This window comes from Nicotiana attenuata, unplaced genomic scaffold, assembly GCF_001879085.1.
Source record: "Nicotiana attenuata strain UT unplaced genomic scaffold, NIATTr2, whole genome shotgun sequence".
NCBI classification, from domain to species: domain Eukaryota; kingdom Viridiplantae; phylum Streptophyta; class Magnoliopsida; order Solanales; family Solanaceae; genus Nicotiana; species Nicotiana attenuata.
This window is the reverse complement of record NW_017672127.1, coordinates 136,556-160,747: the sequence shown is the minus strand read 5'-3', so window position 1 is coordinate 160,747 and position 24,192 is coordinate 136,556. Positions and strand designations below refer to the sequence as shown.

The 24,192-nt window shown below is 37.6% G+C and overlaps 1 protein-coding gene across 1 annotated transcript in view; it reads left to right on the top strand.

The window, feature by feature from the left end:
• LOC109211957 (E3 ubiquitin-protein ligase UPL6) overlaps positions 1–16,992 on the top strand; it is a 60,462-nt gene extending 43,470 nt beyond the window's left edge. The window contains exons 22-28 of the mRNA XM_019375559.1: positions 2,825–2,995; positions 3,135–3,224; positions 8,481–8,561; positions 14,354–14,427; positions 15,923–15,994; positions 16,090–16,179; positions 16,389–16,992. Of these exons, the coding sequence (XP_019231104.1) occupies positions 2,825–2,995; positions 3,135–3,224; positions 8,481–8,561; positions 14,354–14,427; positions 15,923–15,994; positions 16,090–16,179; positions 16,389–16,455 (645 nt within the window). The 3' untranslated portion in view covers positions 16,456–16,992. The remainder of the gene's footprint in view (positions 1–2,824; positions 2,996–3,134; positions 3,225–8,480; positions 8,562–14,353; positions 14,428–15,922; positions 15,995–16,089; positions 16,180–16,388) is intronic.
• Positions 16,993–24,192: the final 7,200 nt, after the last annotated feature.

Below are 24,192 nucleotides of genomic sequence, written 5' to 3'. Positions count from 1 at the left end.
GTTAAAGTAGTTTTTCTTTCGCGTTTCGTAGTGTACATACGGACAACTAGACATATGCTATAGAAAGACTGTTTGACCCCCCCCCCCCCCAACCCCCTAACTTTTTTTTCGTTTTTTTCATTCTATTCAAGTTTTTGTGAAAATGCACGGGAGAAAAAAATCTATTATTGATATTCTATTACGTATTTTTACAATAGCCCTATTAACTATACACAATACATATTCTACTCCTATTCTATATGGGGCTAGGGTTATTTTCATAACTATCTAACACTCTCCCTCAAGACGGTGCATACATATTATATGTACCGAGCTTGTTACATATGTAACTAATACGAGGAACCAGTAAGGGACTTGGTGAAAATATCTGCAAGCTGATAATTCGACTTCACAAGGTCACCGTGAAGAAAATCATTCTTAATGTCCAACTGATAGAGAGGCCTATGGCGAACAACATCCATGGATAGAAAAAGGTGAACTGATGCTATTTTAGCCACGGGAGAGAAAGTATCTCTGTAATCGAGCCCAAATATCCGAGTATACTCTTTGGTAACAAGACGGGCCTTAAGGCGATCAACTTGGCCATCTGGACCAACTTTGACTGCATACACCCAACGAAAACCAACAATAGATTTACCCGAAGGAAGAGGAACAAGCTCCCAAGTACCACTCACCACACAACCACGTATTACCTGTTTGAACAATGGAAGCTATCTTTGAAGATGTATGTTTACATGCTTTGTACTTAAGGAGCTCAATATAATTCGATAGAGAAACCATCCAACCATTCATAGTATTCGATCCCATTTTTCTACAGCCAATTTCTCAAATTCTTGACTAAAAGTTGTATGGTTAACCTTGGAATGCCAAATCAGAACACTTTTTTTTTTCGTTGAGAAAACACTGTTCACTCGCCGGAGAATAAAAAGGTTGTCGGAAATTGATGAAACTTGAATGGACAGACTCAGAATAACCTCCTTGAGTAATCTGTCCAAAAGAACCTTCGTCAGAAAAATCACGGTAACCACCGGAAAGTTAGTGTAGTTGTCGGGATAATCTCAAAGTGATCGGAATAAAAAGAAAAAGGTATGGGTAGGCCCAGAATTACTAGTAGATCACACTGTTCAACAGAAACTTTTTCAAAACCTGGCCGAAACAGGCCTCATGCGCCGGCGTGTGGGTCAGCGAGCAAATTTCTCCCTTTTCCGGCATGTGAGGGCGCGTGGGAAGGTGTTTTCTCGTGGGGTTGAATGTGGTTTGGTTGCCGTAGCCTGAGGGGTCTTGTAGTGGTGTTGGTTTTTGCACAACACCAATGGAAAGTGATTTTGTTGCGGACAACCTCTTAAGTTGTCGAAAAATTGCACGGCGACAAGGTCTTTCTTCTCGGACGCTGGAATGATGCACAACGATAAGTTTCTCACTAATGCTATGATACCATGTGAGAATGCACGAGAGAAAAAAATCTGTTATTGATATTCTATCAAGTGTTTTTACAATAGCACTATTTATAACTATACACAATACATATTCTACTCCCATTCTATGTGGGACTAGGGTTATTTTCATAACTATCTAACATTTTTCTTACACTGTGCAACTTGGACAACCATGAGTTCTTTGTTTCAAGGAAAAAGTTTTCAAAGGTGGTTGGACGGTGAAATCCTTTATAATCAGGATTCATGGTTTCCTTGTAAGCTCATGATGGCAATCAATTTTCCATTGTTGAAGACGGAGTGTGTTTCAAGCTGTTGCTGCTTCTTATCTTGTATTTCTCATCCTTAGTTTATATTTTCTTGCACTTTTTTTTACTGAATTGGTAAGTTAGTGTTATCGAGGAATCTCGTTTTAAGATTTTACCAAGTCAAGAGTGGTTTTGACTAATAATGGTATTGAGGTGTTCATTTTTTCTTTATTTTTTTGGTTTTTGTCTCTCTTCTCTCTGTTTTTGGGTTTGGACAACTTTTTGATTGGTCTTCTAGCCCCTTGACTGGTTAGATCTTATAACGAGATTCCTCGATAACACTAATTTACCAACTATTTAGGCTCAGTCAAGGGGCTAGAAAACCATTCACAAAGTTGACCAACCCAAAAACAGAAAGAAGAGAGACAAAGACCAAAATAATAAAGGAAAGAGAAATACCTCAAAATCATTATTAGTCAACACCACTCTTAGACCTGGTACGATCTTATAACGAGATTCCTTGATAATACTACCAAATCACACGAGTATTACTGGTCGGAATGTAAATTTTGATCCATAACCAAAAGCAAAGACCATAAAGAAATCGCCTGTGCAAGAAATTCAGAAATTAACAGCAACAACTGCTGTGCATCAATGTCAAACTAGGCGGGGTCAGCTATCCAAATCTTCAATATGCATTTCGCCTACCCATTTCAGTCCAATATTTTATATTTTGTCTTTAAAGACAAACTAGGGGTTCTCTAACACTAAAGGCCATCCTCATTTTTTCTTCGAAAGGAGAGTTGTGTTATTTTCATCTGTGTCACTTCCTAAGGCATAATAACGGACATATATTTCCTTTTGTAATGTTCTAAGGATGTGAGGAGTGGGAGTTATGAATATTTTACTTCTGTTAGTCTTTGGTCTTGTAATGGGGAAAAATCCCAGGCCCTGCAAAAGGATAGGCGAGCCCTATGGAGAAAACTGAAAAATAAAATGTGGTTAGGGGCAGCCGTGTTGATGTTGACTGGGTGCTATTGGCATGGTGTCTTCCTTATCTCTTGTAAATCATTTTATCTTCTACGTATTACCTATTTCTTTAGCTCATTGAATCGTTCTCTTTGCCTGTTTCTGAAATTTCAGCATTACGAAGGTGATGTTTCAAATCTAGAGTTGTACTTCGTCATTGTCAACAATGAGTATGGGGAGCAAACTGAAGAGGAGCTGCTTCCTGGTGGGAAAAGCATACGTGTAACTAGTGAGAATGTCATCACCTTTATTCATCTTGTCGCCAACCATCGTTTAAACTTTCAGGTTATTTAACTTTTGGTCTTGCTTCTTTTCCAGCCTGCACATTGCATATTACAATGTCTCTTTCAAGGCATTTTACCTGTGGTGGGCCTCATATCTCTTTTAGAGTTGTTGCTTACTTTGTTTAATTGTGATGATCTAGATCCGTCAGCAAAGTTCTCATTTTCTGAGGGGCTTCCAACAGCTAATACAAAAGGAGTGGATTGACATGTTTAATGAACATGAACTTCAGGTGCTAGCATTTATACTTCTGTTACACATTACATGCTTTCACATCAGAAACATTGTTGGTTGTATCATTTTATAAGAAGAAAACATAATAAACGACATTAGCCTTGTCTAAAATATATCCTGAGCATGCTATACCCTGTCAGCACTTGAAATTCAGGAAATTGCCTGTCCCATGCATCTCAACTGCCTATATATATCTTAACAAAGTAAACCAGGCCAACCTGCTTACGCAACGAAGGCATGATAGACTACTCTGGATGAAGCTACTTGTAGGGCTTTATGTAGTAAGGTTATTGGCAATTTGGCATTAGCTCAGCCATTTACAAAGAGCTAGTAAATGACGTAGTCTGTCAAGAAATTTTGCTCAGAATAGAGGATTTGATGGAAAAAGCCTGAGCAATTCTGAAAGAACAAGATTAGAAAAGAAGGATTTTCTAGATGCCTGAAAGATTTGAATTTCAAGCACCAATATATTGAGAAATAGTTGTTCCTTATGCTGCCTAAGAAGATGAAAAAGAAAGTTTGACATGCAAATTTCAGAATGAAAGGTAAACTGTATCCAAAAGCTATGTAAAGTATAGAGACAATAGAGAAATCTCTCTCATCTTGTATTCAAGAAGTAACAAGTATATATACAAGTGCATAGAGCCTTAACTATGGAAAGAATCAAAAAGGAAATCCTATAAATCTGCTGTGAATCCCTATAATTATGCTAGCTATGTATATTACATAAGATTATGTCTACATTCAGATTATGTCTACATTCATTATCTAACACTCCCCCTCAAGCTGGAGCATAGATATTGATCATGCCCTGCTTGTTACAAAGGTACTCAACTCGAATTCCATTCAACGCCTTTGTGAACAAATTGGCCGGTTGCTCTCCTGTCTTCACGTAGCCAGTGGAGATCAAGTTCTCCTGAATCTTCTCACGAATAAAATGGCAGTCAACCTCAATACGCTTAGTTCTTTCATGATACACCGGATTTGACGCAATATGGAGGGCAGCTTGATTGTCACACCAGAGTTTTGCTGGTATTGGATGCTCTAACCCAATTTCAGTCAACAGATGATGTATTCACATAATCTCACATGTAGACTGTGACATAGCTCTATACTCGGATTCTGCACTAGATCGAGATACAACACTTTGCTTCTTACTCCTCCATGATACCAGGTTTCCTCCAACAAAGACACAATAACCTGTAGTAGATCTTCTATCAATTTTCGATCCAGCCCAGTCAGCATCTGCAAAACACTCAATACGAGTATGATTGTGATTGCTATATAATATGCCAAGTCCAGGAGCTCCTTTCAAGTAACACAAAATCTGTTCCAAAGCTGCCCAATGTTTGACCGTTGGTGCAGACATGAACTGGCTAACAACACTTACTGCAAAAGCAATATCTGGACGAGTCACAGTAAGGTAGTTTAATTTCCCAACTAACCTCCTGTATCTCTCTGGATCGTCAAAAGGATTACCATCATCTTTCATAAGATGCACATTAGGAACCATTGGAGTACTGCAAGGTTTAGCTGCCAACTTTCCAGTTTCTGCAAGCAAGTCAAGAATGTACTTTCTCTGAGACAAAAGAGTTCCCTTCTTGCTTCTATTTACTTCTACTCCCAAAAAGTATTTCAACTGGCCCAAGTCCTTTGTATGAAACCTAGTATGCAGAAAAGACTTGAGGGAAGAAATCCCAGCATAGTCACTTCCTGTGATAACAATATCATCAACATATACAACGAGGAGAATAGTCCCAGCTACTGATTTCCGATAGAAGACTGAGTGATCGCACTTACTCATTTTCAACCCAAACTCCTGAACTACCTCACTGAACTTGCCAAACCAAGCTCGTGGACTCTGCTTCAAGCCATACAAGGACTTCTTCAAATGACAGACTTTCCCATACTCCCCCTGAGCAACAAAACCGGGTGGTTGCTCCATATACACTTCCTCCTGAAGATCACCATGAAGGAACGCATTCTTGATATCCAACTGATGTAAAGGCCAATTCTCGGACGCAGCTAGAGAAATAAATAAGCGGACAGAAGTGAGTTTGGCAACCGGGGAGAAGGTGTCAGAATAATCCACCCCATAAGTCTGAGCATACCCTTTCGCCACAAGTCTGGCCTTAAGTCTTGCCACAGAACCATCTGGATTAACTTTAACTGTAAAGACCCACTTGCATCCCACTGGTTTCTTTCCCTTTGGTAAATCTACCAAACCCCATGTGTGGTTGTCCTCTAAAGCATGTATTTCCTCAAGCATTGCATCAGACCATCCGGGATGATTCAAAGCCTCTCTTGCACTGTTTTGGGTACGGAGATTGAGTCTAGAAAAGCAATCATAGATCTAGACGTAGAGGATAAGTGGTCATAGGAAACAAAGTTAGCAACAGAATATGTCGATTTGCAAGTACGTGTACCTTTGTGAAGAGCAATAGGAAGATCAAGGTTATCTGGAGGATCAGGCAAAGAAGAATCAGATGATGCAGGAACTGGTGCGGGACATGTATCATTTGTCTCTCGCCTCCGCGAATAAACTTGAACAATTGCAGGTCTTGTTGGAGCAGGTACTGAAGGCATAATAGTCGATTGGTGCTTAATAGAAGAACTGGGAGATCGAAGAGTATCATTTGATTGTTCTGTCAAAGCACGGGTAACCTGATATACTAGCCACTCATCTTCCTCCCCCTGGCTTGTAGAAATGGGAGGTGCATAGAAGAATGGTGTAGTCTCTGAAAATACCACATCAGTTGACACTAAATATTTGCCAAGCTCAGTAGAATAACATTGATACCCCTTCTGAAGGCGAGAATAGCCCAGGAAAACACACTTCACAGCCTTGGGATCCAACTTGGTAAGAGATGGTCGAACATCTCGAACATAACATGTGCTTCCAAACACCTTAGGTTCCACCGGAAATAATGACTTATTCGGAAAAAGAACACTATAAGGCACATTACCATCGAGTACACTAGATGGCATGCGATTAATCAGAAAACAAGCCGTAGAAACCGCATCAGCCCAGAACTGTTTAGGAACCTTCATTTGGAACAAAAGTGCTCGAGCTGTCTCAAGTAGATGCCTATTCTTCCTCTCAGCAACTCCATTTTGAGAGGGTGTATCAACACATGAAGACTGATGTAATATACCATGTTGTCTCATGTAGGACTGAAATAACTCTGACATGTATTCTTTAGCGTTATCACTCCTTAGAGTACGTACTGAAGCATTGAATTGAGTTTTGACTTCAGCACAAAAGGCAGAAAAATGAGTAAACACTTCAGAGCGGCTCTTCATAAAGTAAATCCAAGTCATTCGAGAAAAATCATCTATAAAAGTGACAAAATACTTATGCCAAGTTGTAGAAACAACCGGACATGGTCCCCAAACATCAGAATGATAGAATGGACCAACTCAAAAGCTGACTCAGCTCGTTTATTAACCCTTGGACTTAACGAGATGCGATGGTGTTTTGCAAATCGACATGACTCACAATCCAATGATGAAATATTCTGAAACTGAGGACAGAGCTTATTTAACAAAGGCAAAGAGGGATGTCCAAGTCGACAATGTGCTTCAAAAGGAGACACGATACTAGAGCATGCAACAGACCGTGGCTCCCATTCATCAAGAATGTAGAGATCACCAGATATATATCCTTTACCAATAACCCGCATCGTCTTAAGATCTAAAAACAAACAATGACCGGGAAAGAATGCAACACAACAATTAAGGTCTTTGGTAATTTTACTAACAGAAATCAAGTTAAAGGCCAAGTTTGGTAGACTTAATATAGATGACAGGGTAATAGAGGAAGTTGGTTTAACAGTCCCAGATGCAACACTGCTACAAGTTGATCCATCAGCTACAGTAACCGGAGAGGGTGCTTTATGTGAGCGAAAGCTAGAAAAAATATTTGGATTACCTGTCATGTGATTTGTAGCACCAGAATCGATCACCCATTTATTGGAAGAGATCACCCATTTATTGGAAGAGGTGATAAGACATGTTTTATCTGACCCAGACAAGGCAGTAACTGAAGAAGATTCCTTAACTGATTTATGATATTGAAGGAATTTTAGAAACTCATCCGAAACCAAGATTGTTGGACTAGGAGTTGCTGCATTATTATTCTTTACCATCATTTTTTTCTTTCAATAACAAACTGATTAAACTAACAGAGGTCCCCGAAGCTAAAAGATACTCAAACAGATCCTGGTAGATACGAAATCAACAATCTGTTGAACATGATTCAACTTTAATAATCCACTCAATCAAATCAGAGAACCAAACGAATTTGTCCCCAACTCAAACAAAAATAGAGACCAACAAAGTTTCTGATAAGGAAAGACCCAACAGACAATATCAAGTTACTAATTGATCACCACAGTGAGTCAAAATTAAGGATGCAAGCTTCTCACCAGTCAATTACTCAGATAACTAATCAGACCCAAAAATATGCTCCAACAAATCAGAGAAGTAGTCTGATCCAAGAGGAAACTCTCCAAATAACAGCACTTACCAAATCAGACAACTAGTCAAAGAAAGGAAGCAGAAAGGAATGGTCTAACCAGGTTTGGCCAACGAAATCAGCTGGACAGAAAATTTGACTCCACGTGCTTGCCGACGAAATTCTGCCAGAAAGTTATCAGTGGCGCGTGAACTTCAAGAACTTAGAATCCGGTGGGTTTCTTCAGATCGAAGGGAGGCGATTCCCCCTAGATAGGCTGTGACTGTTACTTCAAAAGTTTGCAGAAATTTCGGCGTGGCAGTGAACAAATTCCGGCAAGGCGGCAGACAAACTCCGGCTAGGCAGCGGACAAATTCCGGCGAGCTGCAAGCTCGGCTCTGATACCATGTAAAGTATAGAGACAATAGAGAAATCTCTCTCATCTTGTATTCAAGAAGTAACAAGTATATATACAAGTACATAGAGCCTTAACTATGGAAAGAATCAAAAAGGAAATCCTATAAATCTGCTGTGAATCCCTATAATTATGCTAGCTATGTATATTACATAAGATTATGTCTACATTCAGATTATGTCTACATTCATTATCTAACAAGCTAAAATACATAATCAGGAGAACTGCTGAAATTACTTGTCTGAAAGATGACATATCTGAAAAATTATCCAATGGGTGAAAATTGTTTTGGTGTTCTTTTGGTCTAGACTTCTAGTAGTTGTTATGTTCTTAATGAGTAAGAGATCTAGCTTTCTGCCTCTCACTTTTGGCCCTGTTTTCAGCTTCTTATTTCTGGATCACTTGATGGCATTGACATTGATGACCTTCGAGCTCATACCAATTATACAGGAGGTTACCATAAGGTGCTTTTGCTTTTTGCTTCACTTTCTTCCATCTCTTCTGTAAAGGGTCTCGTGATAATGGTTTCCCATTTGTTTGAATCTAACATGTCAGCAATGGGTTGTGTCCCTCATTTTCGCGAGGGAAATGCCTCGTGTTCCCACATGATAAATTATATTGTGTATGTTTCTCTAAAAATAAGTGGCAGAAGTATATACCTTCAATTTCACTTTTTAATTCTATTATAAAAGAAAAGTTATATTAGAATGGATAAAAGGATCGGAGAAAGCATGGTGTGCATCAGGTTAGAAATAAATTAAGAGTAATGTTTGTTTTAAATCAAACAGTCTTGTGACTTCTGTTAAGGGGGACCTTAAAAACTTATTTTGAGTGGCTCCTCTAGTGGCATAGTCATTATTTCTTTACTGTACTAGTTTTAGTGTACGTGCGTTGCACGTGTATGACGCAACAACAATAACAACAACAAACCCAGTAAATTCCCACAAGTGGGGTTTGGCGAGGGTAAGATGTATGCATCCTTACCCTACCCTGGAAGGGCAGAGAGGCTGTTTCCGATAGACTCTTGGCTAAAGAAAGGATGAAAAGAAGTAAAGGCAACAAGTAATTAACAACAAGAAGATAAGAAGAGAAGACCAAAGCCAAGATAACAATTAAATACTAGGTAGTAGTAGCAATCTAAGAATAAAGAGATATCATACTAACACTATTGCTATCGAACTGAAGAGACACAGGGAAAACGCTCGGCTACCTACTACCCGACTACCCTAATCCTCGACCTCCACACCCTACTATCAAGGGTATGTGCTCAGTAAGCTTCAGTTGCACCATGTCTCGCCTAGTCACCTCTCCCTAAGATTTCTTTGGCCTACCTTTACCCCTCCTCATGCCCACCAAGACTAACCTCTCACACCACCTAACATGGGCTTCTCCTCTTAAAATGCTGATCACGCCCAACTCTAGTCCTAAAAAGGATAAGCGGTCGCTGCAAATATAATCCGGTCTAAAAGTCCGAGTCGAATCCCACAGAGAACTAAGGTTTCGCTATAATTGTTCAATATCGCAAAGAAGACAAGTTTGAACAATTTCTAAATTATAATATTAAGATTTTTATATCTAACTAATTAACCAACAAATACTATAAAACAGTAAAATTATCAACTAACGAGACAAAGGTTTGGAGACTAAATTAAGGAGGTCTAGAGTTATGATTTCCCCAATTGTTGATTTCATTAATTGTATGTTTCTTATAGCTTTGACTTAGTTGCCTCTATCAATCATGAACTCTCCAGCTATCATAAATCTCTCTCAAGCAATTATGATAATTTACTAGACGCACTCTCTCAAGCTACGCTAGCTAGATTCATATTACAGTTCACTTAGATCGCACCCGAGGTATCGTTATCTCTAATCCAACCTCTAAACCCTCGGTTATGACTCTCGCCTATACTCCGGGAGTGATGTTGTTCAAACAACTACCTAAATATGCACTCTCTCTCAAGCAGATACATAATAAGTAGGAACGGCTAATTGAGGATCCTTTCAATTAACCAAAATCAAAACGTAGTTGAACAAATAGAGATTAACAACTAACTCAAAACTATATTAATATAACAACCAATTCATCCCCAAAAGGTTCCATCAAAACTCTAGATAATAAATTAGCTATTCATAAAAGTATGTGAAAACACAATACTCCAATTCATAACCAACAATAAAATAGGAAGAAGAAGGGGAAAAACTCGTAGTTAAATCTTCCTCCTTGCTCCTAGCGTGTTCTTGCCTCCAAGGGTGTTGTCTAACCCTAAAGTAGTGTCTCCCACTTCAAAGTGGTGTTTTAGGATGTATTTATATGACCTAGGGTTGATGAGGGGCGCAATTCTTCAATCCAACTTCGTATGGGAGAGCTGGAATCCGCGTCTGCCTTCGCGTCTAGACGCGGACTTTGACGCGGATCCGCGTTTGCCTTCGCGTCCAGACGCGGACTTTGACGCGGATCCGCGTTTGCCTTCGTGTCTAGACGCGGACTTTGACGCGGATCCAGCTTTTGAAATTCTTCCATTTCGCGAAGCGCTCCGTGCCTTTGCTTCGCTTCGCTGTTTTGTGCCTTAACTTTTCTCCTTTTTCGCGTCCGACTTCGTGCCACGCACGAGAATAGACGAGCTCCCACTCCTTTAATTTCTTCTTTTTGTGTCGAATTGTTATCTTTTGATCATTTATCATCCAAACTCGTTCCTGCACATAAGAAACACATAATGAGTATATTTCACTTTGAAAATCATGTAATCTCCCGCGACACACACAAGAATTAATATGCAAATATACTCAAAAATATGCACTTTTCATCATTTATCACATGCCAACTATCTCAACCTCGCCTCCCGCATCTTATCCTCTACGGAGGCCACACCTACCTTATCTTGAATAAATTCATTCTTAATCTTATCTAACCTGGTATGCCTACACATCCATCTCAATATTCTCATCTCAGCTACTTTCATCTTCTGGACATGAGAGTTCTTGATCGGCCAGCACTCTGCCCCATACAACATAATTGGTCTAACCACTACTTTGTAGAACTTACCTTTAAGCTTCTGTAGCACATTCTTATCACACAGAACACCGGAAGCGAGCCTCCACTTCATCCACCCTGCTCCGATACGATGCGTAACATCCTCATCAATATCTCCATCCCCTTGTATTATTGACTAAAGGTACTTGAAACTTCCTCTCCTGGGAATGACTTGTGTATCAAGCCTCACATCCATGTTCGCTTCCTGGGTAACGTCGATGAACTTGCACTCCAAGTACTCCGTCTTAGTCCTGCTCAGCTTGAAACCTTTAGGCTCGAGTCTGTCTTCAAACCTCCAGTCTCTCGTTAACACTATCCCGCATCTAGTCAATCAGAGCTACATTATCCGCAAATAACATACACCATGGCACCTCCCCTTGAATGTGTCGCGTCAATGCGTCTTATCACCAAGGAAAATTAAAACGCCCTAAGAGCTAATCCCTGATGCAACCCCATCACAACCGGGAAGTGGTCTCCTCATGCTATCCTCTCCCGTGTCTTAGCTCCATCATATATGTCCTTAATCACCCTAATATAGGCTACAGACACACCTTTAGCCTCCAAACGCCTCCATGGAACCTCTCTCAGGACTTTGTCGTATGCTTACTCTCGGTCAATGACCACCATTTGCAAGTCCTCCTTCATTGTCCTATACTGCTCCACCAATCTCCTCACCAGATGAATGGCTTCCGTAGTCAAACGACCCGGCATGAAACTGAACCGGTTCTCGGAAATAGACACACTTCTCCTTGCCCTCACTTTTACCACCCTCTCACAAAGTTTCCATCGGCTTAGCAATTTGATACCCCTATAGTTGTTGCAATTGTGAATATCAACCTTGTTCTTATACAACGTAAATCGTACTCCACCTCCATTCTTCAGGCATCTTCTTTGTGCTAAAAGTGACGTTAAACAACATAGAGAGTCATTCCATGCCTACCTTACCCACACTCTTCCAAAATTCTACAGGGATTTCGTCTGGCCCAGTCGTTCTACCCCTACGCATCGCTCCTTCGGCCTCCCCCACTCTTATACGCCTACAGTACCCAAAATCCCAACAACTCCCTGAGTTCTCCAAATCACCCAGCACAATGTTCTTATCCTCCCCCTCCCCTCATTCAAGAGTTTATGGAAGCATGGTTGTCATCTCTGCCTAATCTGTGCCTCATCTATCAAAACTCTACCACGCTCGTCTTTTATTCAACTCCCCTGATCCAGATCACTGTGGCATTTGAACGTCTGTATGAAGAGCTTGGGGGAGAAAGACGGGGATAAGAAGCTGTACATGCTGGCCAAAGTGAGAGAAAGTAAGGCCTGTGATCAATAATAAATTGTATACAAGAACAAATTTTATGAAATAACAATTGACATTAAAATATAGACAACATTTATTTAAATGGAAAAAATAAATTTTACTACAATGCCGGGTAGTTGAATTAAATAATTGGATATCTTCTAAACCTGCAATTTGCAAAGATAAACAATTAGTAATAAGTTAGTTATGTAGTACTTGTAGTTATAGGTATTTTATGGTATGAGGTAATAATATCAATATGTTATATTGTTGCATCTCACCTAATATCTCTTCATAGATGAATTTCTAGGTGTATGTACCTTTTGTCGCTTCGGTTGCTCTATCATGACCAAAACTCTTGTTGTTGACCCTATAATTCATCCTGTAAGTTCAATATATGGTTGCCTATGTGGCAGCAAGTACGGTAAGTATTGTTTGACCATATGCTTTATATGTCATCGAAAAATTAATATGAATAAATATTTACCTTAACCGAGCATATTTGATGTTAAAAAAAGATAGCATTCCGGAGATGCATGCATAATAAAAAAGAATTTTGTTAGCCAAGTTACAATATTTCTCAAGGTGCAACTTGATTAGCCACAGAAAAAAGCAGAATTAAGCACACCAATCAACTACAACAACAATTCCTGTGTAATCCCACAATCAGGGTCTAGGAAGGGTAGTGTGTATGCAGACCTTACTCCTACCTTATGAGGGTACTTAGAAACTTTACTATCAATTTGAAAATGTTGACTTCTAAATGTGAGAATAGCACGGGAAAATATATTATTATTGATATTAGTTCATTTACTATAATATAAGAAGTCTACATTCTATATAATACATACTACTACTATTCCGATGTGGGACGAAGCCTACTATATACATTAATTTTATAACACTCCCCTCAAGCCGGTGCATATAAGTCAGAGCTTATTACAGATGTAACTAATATAAGGACCAATGAAGGATTTGGTGAAAATAGCAAGCTGATCATTTGGCTTTACAAACTTTGTAACTTAAGCTCGTCACTGCTGGCTAACGGGAGAAAAGATACTCTTCGGAGATATTGTTATAAAATTTGTGAAGTCAAACAACTTGCAGATATTTTCACCAAGTCCCTCACGGGTCCTCATATTAGTTACATATGTAACAAGCTCGGTACATATGATTTATATGTACCGGCTTGAGGGGGAGTGTTAGAGAGTTAGTATGTATAGTAGTTTGTATAGTCTCCCACATTGTAGAGAAGGGTTTAGTTCTATGTAAACACCCTATATAAATAGGGCTAATGTAAGACCAAATGAATACAAGAAATTCTTTCTTCCCATGTCTTAAACTCTCACACTTTCCAACTCACTGGATAAGTCAAATCATGAGTCCATAACCTTGCACTACATAGAGGAGAAGAAAACTCCGTCCCGTTTATGGTGTTCTGAAAGAGAACAATCTTAAACATTCTACTGTAGCACAGTCAACAAGGCCCCCCTCTATAGAATCTTGACCAAAAATCAATAAGTAATGTTTAAAAAGTCTCTAAGTTAGGAGCGGCAAAATCTCCTCAAACAGTCCTTATATTGTTTGTGATAGATTGCTTGCGAAAGAGTAATGCAAAGAACAAATGAGTATCATTCTTCTTCCTATAGATGATGAAACTATTAATGCTTATGGATTTTATGTTCTTCTCGACTATATTACGTCATGGATGATTCTTTTGATAGGTCTAGGTCATGTTTGATTGGGTTTTAAGCTGCTCATGTACCTTGGAATAAAGCTAGACTCTAATTATCAAGAAGCGGAGCATAAATAACAATTGTTTAGGTTAATGAGCTATATTGTTGTTTCATCAGATAAATGCTTTCAGATTTTTTTATATTTTGAAGTATGTCCTTTTGCTGGTGCATGGCTAACTGAAGTACTCCTCACAGGAACATTACATTGTCGATATGTTCTGGGAGGTTGTGAAAAGCTTTTCTCTGGAAAATCAGAGGAAATTTTTGAAGTAAGTATTACCCTTCTCATATGTTTCTGATTCACTGTTGTTCGGTAACAGGGAACTGCTAATACTGCTAAAGCTAATCTGGTTTAAATGGCCCATAGGATATAATTTAAGTTACTTGATATTAGGATGAAATAAGATGTCTTGCACTTTATGTGTTTCTTTGCTGCCATCTTTAAACATGATGTTGTGGTAAATAGTATGTCCCTACCTGGTAAACATGAATTTGGGAAGTGAATTGGCATTTCTTTATTACTCTTAGTAAAGTGCTTTGATTGTTCTTCATCTGATGGATTTCTGTCTCTGAGGTCTGAAAGGTTTGTTTTAATTGCAGTATTTTGGTGCTTCTTTGGTACTGTGAGTATTGTCTTTACATTTTTCAATCAATGGATCTTTAACTCAGATATCTGAAAAGGTTTGCTTAATTTTTACAAGATCACCCACTGTATAGCCACTGTTGTTAACTTGAGAAGACGTCCTCAATTGAAATAGCTGAGTATGCTAACACAAAAGGGGTGGAAGGGGAACATGTGGTTTTTTGGTCCTTTTTCCTCTCTTATAATATCTTCTCAGATTTTCTTGTTGTGTTTTTGTCCGAAGTAAACTGTCCGGAATGTAAAATTTTTCTTGTTTCCATATGTCCGATTGAATAATTAGTCGGATGTACAAAAGTTTGAATTGGTTGGGTTTTTGTGAGGAAAGGTTTTTGGTAGGAAAAGATGACTTGAGTGTGCCAGCAGTGACGAGCTTAATGCGATTGGTTCATGAAAATTACTTAGGAAAAGATCCATGTGGATTTTCTATGAATTCTTCTGTTTTTGCTCACTCTCTTTGGACCAAGTCTGTGGAAACTATTAACGATTGAAGATGTGGATTGTTTCCTGGACAATGAATGATGCCTGCAAACAAGTAGGTTTTCTTTGAACTGAGAAAAAGAAGAATGCTGATTATGGATACAAAAGATATTTTCCCAAAAGAAATAAGTGGATGGCACCATTATGTCTTCCCCTACGAGATTCTCTTAGTTTCTCATTATATCTTGTGAATGATCTGTTTTCTGAATAGCATCTTTAGGAATAAGAAGCTGTTGTTTTTGATAATATCTTTGGCATTAAATAACCTTCTTTAGTACTCCTTTTTCCTTCTTTCTGGATACCCATGTGATCACTATATTTTTGTTTTGGAATAAGCGAAGCATCTGCTTAAATGATCTTTAGTGCATTTAACCAGCTTGACTTGTCTTTTGAATAGAACTTTAGTTTTCCACTTAAATGTGTTGATCCTACCTCCTGGACTTCAGCATCTCCTAGAGAGCAAAAATGGATATGTATGAAAATGACTTATCTCATAGTATCTATGCTGTAGCATCTTTGGACCCCTAACAGGGAAAAGATGTATTCGAGCTGTGTCAGAAATTTTCAAAACGCACTATGAAATGTTTATCATAATGTTCTGTAGGAGTTCAATCAACAATGTAACATTTCCCTTTTGGGTCCAGGTTTGTGACAGGGTGTTCACGAGGACCCTTGCTTGGATTTAGATATTTGGAGCCTTTGTTCTGCATACAAAGGTTGGATTAACTCTTTTATATGATGTCTGTGTTCCAAGCGTTTACTCAATTTGGTTTCCAATCCTTTTTTCTTCTGATTTTTGCCTTCCGATTAGAGCGGGCGGGACTGCTTCAGAAGAAGCTCTTGATCGATTGCCGACATCAGCTACTTGCATGAATCTTTTAAAGCTTCCACCATATAGAAGGTTAGCCCTGTCCCGGTGACATCTATTGTTGTTATATTTATGCAACTTCAAAAGCAAAAGAAATAAGTATGTAGTTGGAGTGGTATCGACTTCAAAGAACTAGTTTCTTTAATATGGTGCTTCTAACTAAACTGCTGTTAGTGTACATCCTTATTTATTCTTTATCACGGAAAAGACTGCTAGTAACCGTTATTTCCTTTATGATGCAGCAAGGAGCAGATGGAGCAGAAATTGTTATATGCCATAAATGCTGATGCTGGTTTTGATTTAAGCTGATGGATTGTGTGCATAATTTTGGAATATCCAACTAATACCTTAAGCAGCTTTAGTTCTTCATCGGCAGCATAAAGGCGAAAAATGAATGGTACAATTTGTTCATCACTATCGTAGTCTACTGGTAAAGAAACTGCTAATCGTTGAATAGTCAGAAGCACGTGTAAATAAGAATCCATTACTCTGCCCCTTTGACTAGATGTGCGCATACATAAACCCAGGTGCATTGTATATCATCCTTTGGGAAGTAAAAATGGAATGCGTGCTATACATACATCTGAAGCTCATTGAATACAGAGGTTGTAATTCAAAATTAGTGTGAAACCTGGGGAAGATTATATGTTATGATGTTAGTTTCGGAAGTTTTGTCAGGCATTTGTATTCATTGTACAAGTTAATGCAGCAACATTTTTACGAGGTGTCCAACTCCAGCTAGTTGTTGTCCTTGAACAGATCTTACTTGTATAGTAATAAATATATTTCTTCCCTGATTATGCTATATGTACAACTTATGTTAAGGAAAGGAAAATATGCTGCTCAAATGACGGTAGGGATGGGATTTAGCTGCTTAAAACTCTACTATGTGCACCAACATGATTGAAAAATAACATTGGTTTCATGCTTTGTTAAGGCTACCAAATGTCACTCTTGTGTGAACAGTCATATGATTGTATGAGATGTAGTACACTGAGCATGATCAATAACTGTTTTAGTAGTTACGCGTTAGTGATATACCCTCTCCCATAGAATAATTCATTCTTAACTAGAATCCGATGCATTTTCTATCCAACAAATAATAGTCCCAACAACACTTCAATAATTTTTTGGATCTTTCTCTCTTTTTTTAGTCACAAGACCAACTTATTGTAATAAACAACTTGACAGGGCTTAGTCGAAAACATGAAGACCAAAAGGACAAATAGTCTTTTTATAGAACTACTTTCGGAACTTGATTTCAACAACTCGGTTAGAACAACACATAAACTTTTACTCTGATACTAACCTTTATGATCCGAGATACAAATAATAGTGAAATGTAAAACAAAAACAATTCAAAGTAAAAATAAAAGATAAACTTTGATCAAAAGTAACGGAAAATATGTATAAGCCAATATTGAAGAAATCTAAAATCCTACATGAACATTTCAGGCAACAACCGATTCACTAACCTTATCGTCTCCAAAGAAGGCGAAATTGAACCCTAAATGTAAGTTAACGAGAAGATGATTACCCTAAAGAATTTCCAATTATTGAAAAATGGTAATCCGAAGTTGAATATGAAACAAGAGATCCTAATTCTCTCTTATAGGGTCCAATCTCAAGTATGAAAGCAACCTAGGGTCTTAAATTTATATTCCCCTTTTTGAATTCCTGCTACGAGTGGCGCAATTGCATGGTGGTTGGCGCAATAGCGCTGAACCTTCTGTTTTGGTTCATGAACATTTTGGCTCCTAGTGAAAGTTCCCGTTTGGCAAAATTGTACGGGGTTCGCGCTATTATGCAACACCTTCTAAATGATCTTCACTCAGGCACTTGTTCCAAGCAATCTTCAAGCTTCTAAATATGGTAATCAGTTCTCATAGTGAGGCTTAGGCCGACGGGGTAGGGCGCGGCCTCCCAATTCTCAACCCCGACCATAAGGAGAATCCTAAACTCGAGATGTTAGAAGGTGCAAAATCAATGGATGCAGGAGCTGCTATAATTGCTTCAGCCGGAGCTTACTCTTTAACGGCAAGCTCAACAACGAGAAGTTTTAATCTTTGCATGAATCATCAAATTATCTCTCCAAACATCTTCTAATTCACGCTTGAAGATTATGCAACTTCCTAATGTGCAATCCTTCGATGTTCTTAGACTTGCAACGTGTCAATGGTCCATTAAATAATTCGAGATTATTCGCATGCTCCACTTTGTTGGTCTATACAGAATAATATCAACATGTCTGAATATCAATATAACGATCATCAACATTTAGAAAGTTAAACAACTTCGACAAACCATAAAATAGTTTTAAAAGCCATACAAGGCGTCAAACAAACCTTGAAGGTGTCAAATATTTAAAACCTTTCAAGTAAACACTTTATTTATGTCAAATTATGCTACAAAACTCCAAGAGCGTTAAGAAAGACATTTCAATATTCAAACACTAAGTCTCATGGTCAACACTCAAATCGTTCAACAAATATGGTGAATCAAGCACCCGCTCGTCCCCATAAGCACTTGATCTCAAAATATTTCAAATCAATCATCTAGGAAATTCTTAAAACACTTTGGAAGCATGAATTTTAGAAAAATAATTAGAAGGTTAAATCTCAACTTACCCAGACCTTAAGTATGATTCTGGCCTTCTCAACCCAATAGTACAATCCAAGAGTGACAATATACATATATTAGGGTTTAATCATAACAAATAAAGCGTAACAAGTTCAATTCATCAAGATTGAAGTAGGCCCTAAGACAACCAATCCATTATTCTATAGGGGTGGCATTAGGGGTGTACAAGGAAACCGATAAACCGCACTAATCCGATAATCCGAGTCAAACCGACAAAAAAACCCGACTATGGTTTGGTTTGATTTGGTTTGGTGTTGGAAAAAAAAAACCCGACCATAATTGGTTTGGTTTGGTTTTAACTAAAGAAAGTCAAACCGAAACCCAACCAACCCGACATTACATATATAGAAATTTTAGATATATTTAATATATAAATATACTTATTGGGATGTAATTTATAAATATTTCTTAAACTTTTTCATAATTTTATCTTCTAAGGTATTATTTCAAGGTTCGATTTAGAACTTTTGAATGTTCTAATAAGTTTTATAGCCATTAATATTAGTAACTTAAATAATGCTATCAAAAGCCAAAACCAAAATCAAATCAATACTAATGCTAACAAAAGACATTCAATTCAATACTACGAACGACAATGTATTGAATATCTATTTTTTGTTTTGCAATAATTTAGATAAAAATGTATAACCTATTTTTATTTTTCTTTAGCGTTTAGTCATGTAATTAATACTCCCTTATTAGTCTACTTATTTTAGCATGACTTAGTACTTTTATATTATGTTTATTTTTATTATGCTTTCTAATTAGCAATATATATTTATATTACATAATTTTATGGTCTTTATTGTTGAATATTTTAGGATAATGCCATGACACATCTCAAATTTTGTATTATTTTCTTGGAAAATACATGATATAGTTGTATATTACTAGGATTAAAAAAATATTTTAAGAACAAGTTGTATGTTTTGTGCTACGAAGATTTTACCGGAAAAAATCCGAAAAAGCCGAAAACCCAAGAAAAACCGAGATTGAAAAACCCGAGTTTTATTGGTTTGGTTTGGTCTTTAGATTTAATAACCCGACACAATTGGTTTGCTTTGATAATTGCAAAATTCGAACCAACCCGACTTATGTACACCCCTAGGTGGCATGATGTAGAGTTACTCATTTCATTCTTATGCATTTTTAGTCAATAAATTCTATGTACAACTCTTTATAAACATGCAATCCATCCTTTAATGATCATAAAATATCAAGTCTAAGTGAAGGAATTACCTTTAAAGTTCACAAATTCAAAACCCTACCCTTTAGGGTTCTTCGGTGGCTTCCTTGATGTCTATACAAATCACAAAAGTGTGATGCTAAATTTCACATTATGGAGAGCAAAGTAACATAATCAAGCATTAATATTATACGTTGATAGTTGACCTTGTTGAAAATCCTCTCCAAGAACCAAAACTTAGTCCCAATATTGTGTTCTTCATTCTCTCCCCGTTGCTGCCTTTTTATAGTTAAGTAGGCCTGGCGATGGTCCTTGCTATGTGATGCAGATCACGTCTAATTCACACCCCAATTAAAGGAATATGAAACAGTCGTTACAATAATAAATTCAACGCGAGTCGGGGTTGAATCCACAGAGTTTAGAATGGGCGTTGAGGTAAATACTTAAGAGAGAAAAAAAAAGGCAGCTAGGTGCACTAAACTACCACTATACGCGAGGTTCGGGGAAGGGCTGGACCATAAGGGTCTATTTTACCTAAGAGAGAGAAACTCGAAATAACTAGATTTAACTAGGGGTGGGCATAAAATCCGAAAAACCGAATTCCGAACCGGACCGAATTATTTCGGTATTTTGGTTTCGGTTTTTTCGGTATTTCGGTCTAATTCGGTACTAAATTTTCAGTATTTCGGTATTTCGGTTCGGGACTCGGTATTAGAATTCTGAAATTTCGGTATTTCGGTTATACCGAAATACCGATTTTTAAAAAGACCAAAAAATCCAGCCCACTGCCCATCGCCCCAGCCCAACGCCCAAGCCCACCCTTCTTTATTTAATTTCCAGCCCCAGCCCAACTGCCCAAGCCCACCCTTCTTTATTAGCTGGTTACTAAATACTAACTTAGTTACTTAGGGCATTAGGTTTAGGCTAAAGAGTAAAGACAATTTCATCTGCTCAGCAGACTGCTGCTAGCGCTAGGCGATTTGGCGTCGGCGATTTGGATTTTGGGGCGATTTCCGACTTCGCACTTTGCAGCTCCGACTCCTCACTCCCCAGTCCTCACTCACGCTGCTGTTGCGAGTTGCGACTTGTGAACTTGCGATAATTTCAATTTTCAAAGGTATGTTTCTACTTTCTAGCGATTTCTATTTTCTAGCGATGGAAATGAATTTGATGAAGATTTCTAGACCGATTTTATTGATTCTTCTGTTGAGTACTATTTGTTTCAAGTATTTCTGTTTCTACTTTTATTCTGTTTCAACAAAAGGATGCATGTTATGATGTATCAATTGAGGGTCTTTTTGTTTTAGAAATAAAATTCATTTTCTTATTTATATTATGTGCGAACTATGATTTGACTGTGCAAACTGACATTACCTTTGAAGTGCTCCAAGCAAATCTTGTGGCATATTGACTTTGGTGTGTTGCTTTGTTATTTAAAGAGTCTACTTTGGAGTTTCTGATATTGTTTGCTCTAATAAGAACTTCATATGTTTGTAGTTATGTGTGGACCTACTGTGGAATTCATGTTCATTGTTTTAGCTAACTCCTATACTAGTTTGCATGACTGTTGCAAGCTACTTAAAAGTTAAAAAATCTTCCATCATTATACGAACAACTAGAGCCGTTTCCTGCTATTTTAAATCCATTTAGCTTTTGCATTCTCTTCTTGAATAAGTGATCTGAAAGAATACATGGGGGTGTTTTTCAATGGTCCTCATGATTAATGTATTTCTAATGTGCAATAACATCTCCCTCTGCCTGTTCTTTATGCCCCTAAATTGCGATCAATTTTGTGATTTACATGTAACTGAAGTGATGCATTTATACCCCATGATTTTTAATTTGTGTTTATATTTGTTTAATTTTGTATAGATGGCAGATACAAGTAGAGTAAGTGATGCTGGTTCAAGTGAAAGTTTACCTATTACGGTAGATAGTAACACCAACACCATTGATACCCAAGATTCCAAAAAAAGGAAAGCCATGCAACCTAGGTCTGACGTTTGGAACCATTTTGATAAATTTGAGGTTAATGGGGTTGGGAAAGCACGGTGTCAATATTGTAAACAAGCCTATGCGGCTAATTCATCTAGGAATGGAACAACAGGATTGAAGAATCATTTGCTTAGATTGGGTGATTGTGAGGAATGTGATAGAGTTTCTTGCAAGATTTCACGAGCTAACTAAAAAAGTTTCAGGTTCACGTTATGTCACTTGTAATTCTCATTTTGAGGATGTATCTGAACTTTTTTGTCATTTGAAAATGTGTTTAGCTAGTGAGGATGAGCATTTGAGAAAAATGGCTGAGCGAATGCAAGAAAAGTTCAAGAAGTATTGGGGTGAGCCTGAAAAGATGAATAAAATAATTTTTATTGCTTCTGTGTTGGATCCACGTAACAACTTTGAATATGTTGAGGGAGCACTTGAAGAACTTTTTGGGGAGGAAAAAGGAAAGAAAATAAATGCTGAGGTGTATGCTTATATGAATTCTTTGTTTGGAGAGTATCTAAAAAAATATTCAACTGGATCTTGCCCTCAATCTCCATCTAGATCTACTTCATCTAGCAACACATCTAATACATCTAGTGGGAGTGTTATAAGTGCATCAAAAATAAGGACTAAGCTTAGCTTGAAGAAACAAAAGGAAGACAATGGGGGTGGGGGTGCTAAATCGGAGTTGGATAAATACATTAGTGAAGAACAAGAACCTTTTAGTGAAGAATTTGATATCTTGAGTTGGTGGAAAACACATGCTCCTAGATTTCCTATTCTTTCGGAGTTGGCTCGTGATGTGTTGGCCATTCCAATTTCTAGTGTGGCGTCGAAATGCGCATTTAGCACCGGTGGCCGTATTCTTGATTCATTTAGGAGTTCATTGACTCCTAAATGTGTGCAAGCTCTTATTTGTGTTCAAGATTGGCTTAGAGAAGAGAACAATCTTATTAGTGTTGAAGAAGACTTGAAGTATCTTGAGGAACTCGAGCTTGGTAAGCTTTAATATTTTGCGTGTATTTTCGTTCAAAATAATATATCATGCTTTTTCATTTGTATGACATATTTGGTCGAATTATCTATAGATATGGAAAATAATGGAAGCACTACTAGCATTGTTTGATGTATAGTTGCAACTTGCATCTTGAGTGGTAAGTTTAATACTCTATTTGTTTGGTGATATACTTAATACTTTTGTAGTTTTGTTTTGTTATCATCAAAATATTATATTCTAACTTATGATTTATATTTTTTTTAGGTTCAAGCATTGTGGTCAAGTCTATAATGTTCATCCAAAGAGGAATGGAACAACTGGTTTAAGGAATCATATTAAGCATCCAAAGACTGTTTTTGTTGAGGGATGCCCTCTGTTAAGACTGTTGTGTTTAAGTGTTAAGTATTAACACTGTGTTTAAGTGTTAATACTATTTTTGTTGCACTGTGTTTAAGTGTGAACTATTAAGTGTTAAAACTGTTGCACTGTTAAGTTAATTTTGTTGCATCTGCTGCATCTGTTTCACTGTTAATTATGTTAAGAATGCTGCATCTGTTGACTGTTGCATCTGTTAAGACTGTTGTAATGTGTAGTTGTGTACAGATGCAATTTGATTCTTTCAGCTTTGGAGTTGGGCAGAATTTGGCAAACTTTGGAGTTGTGTACAGTGCACTGGCGTTATATGTGTTTGGCAGAATATAATTCAGTATATGCATGTGCACTGTTATTAGTTTATTACAAGTGAAAGTTTCAATTGTGCATGTGCACTGTTAGGCGTTAGCATTGATTATTCAGCGATTATTAAACCGAAACCGTACCGAAACCGTACCGAACCAAAATAAGAAATACCGAACCGTACCGAAATATTTTGGTATGGTATTTGGTATACACAATTGATAAACCGAATACCGAAATACCGAACCGAAATTATTAAATACCGAACCGAAGTACCGAATGCCCACCCCTAGATTTAACTTCCGAACAGAAATGGGTATCGGTTCTTCTAAATTAAACTACTAAGAAATTTAACTACAACAAATTTGACGTAAGACCACATTAATTTTAGACAATGCTTGAAAAGCATTGCCAAAAGTATTTGTGGGCACGCTTTTAAGGGGTGGCCTTTATTGAGAGTTTTAGGCCACACAATTTAGACAACGCTTGTAAAGCGTATTTTTTAATTACAAAGGCTACGTCTTTTAAGTGTTGTCAAATTATAAAATATTTTATTACA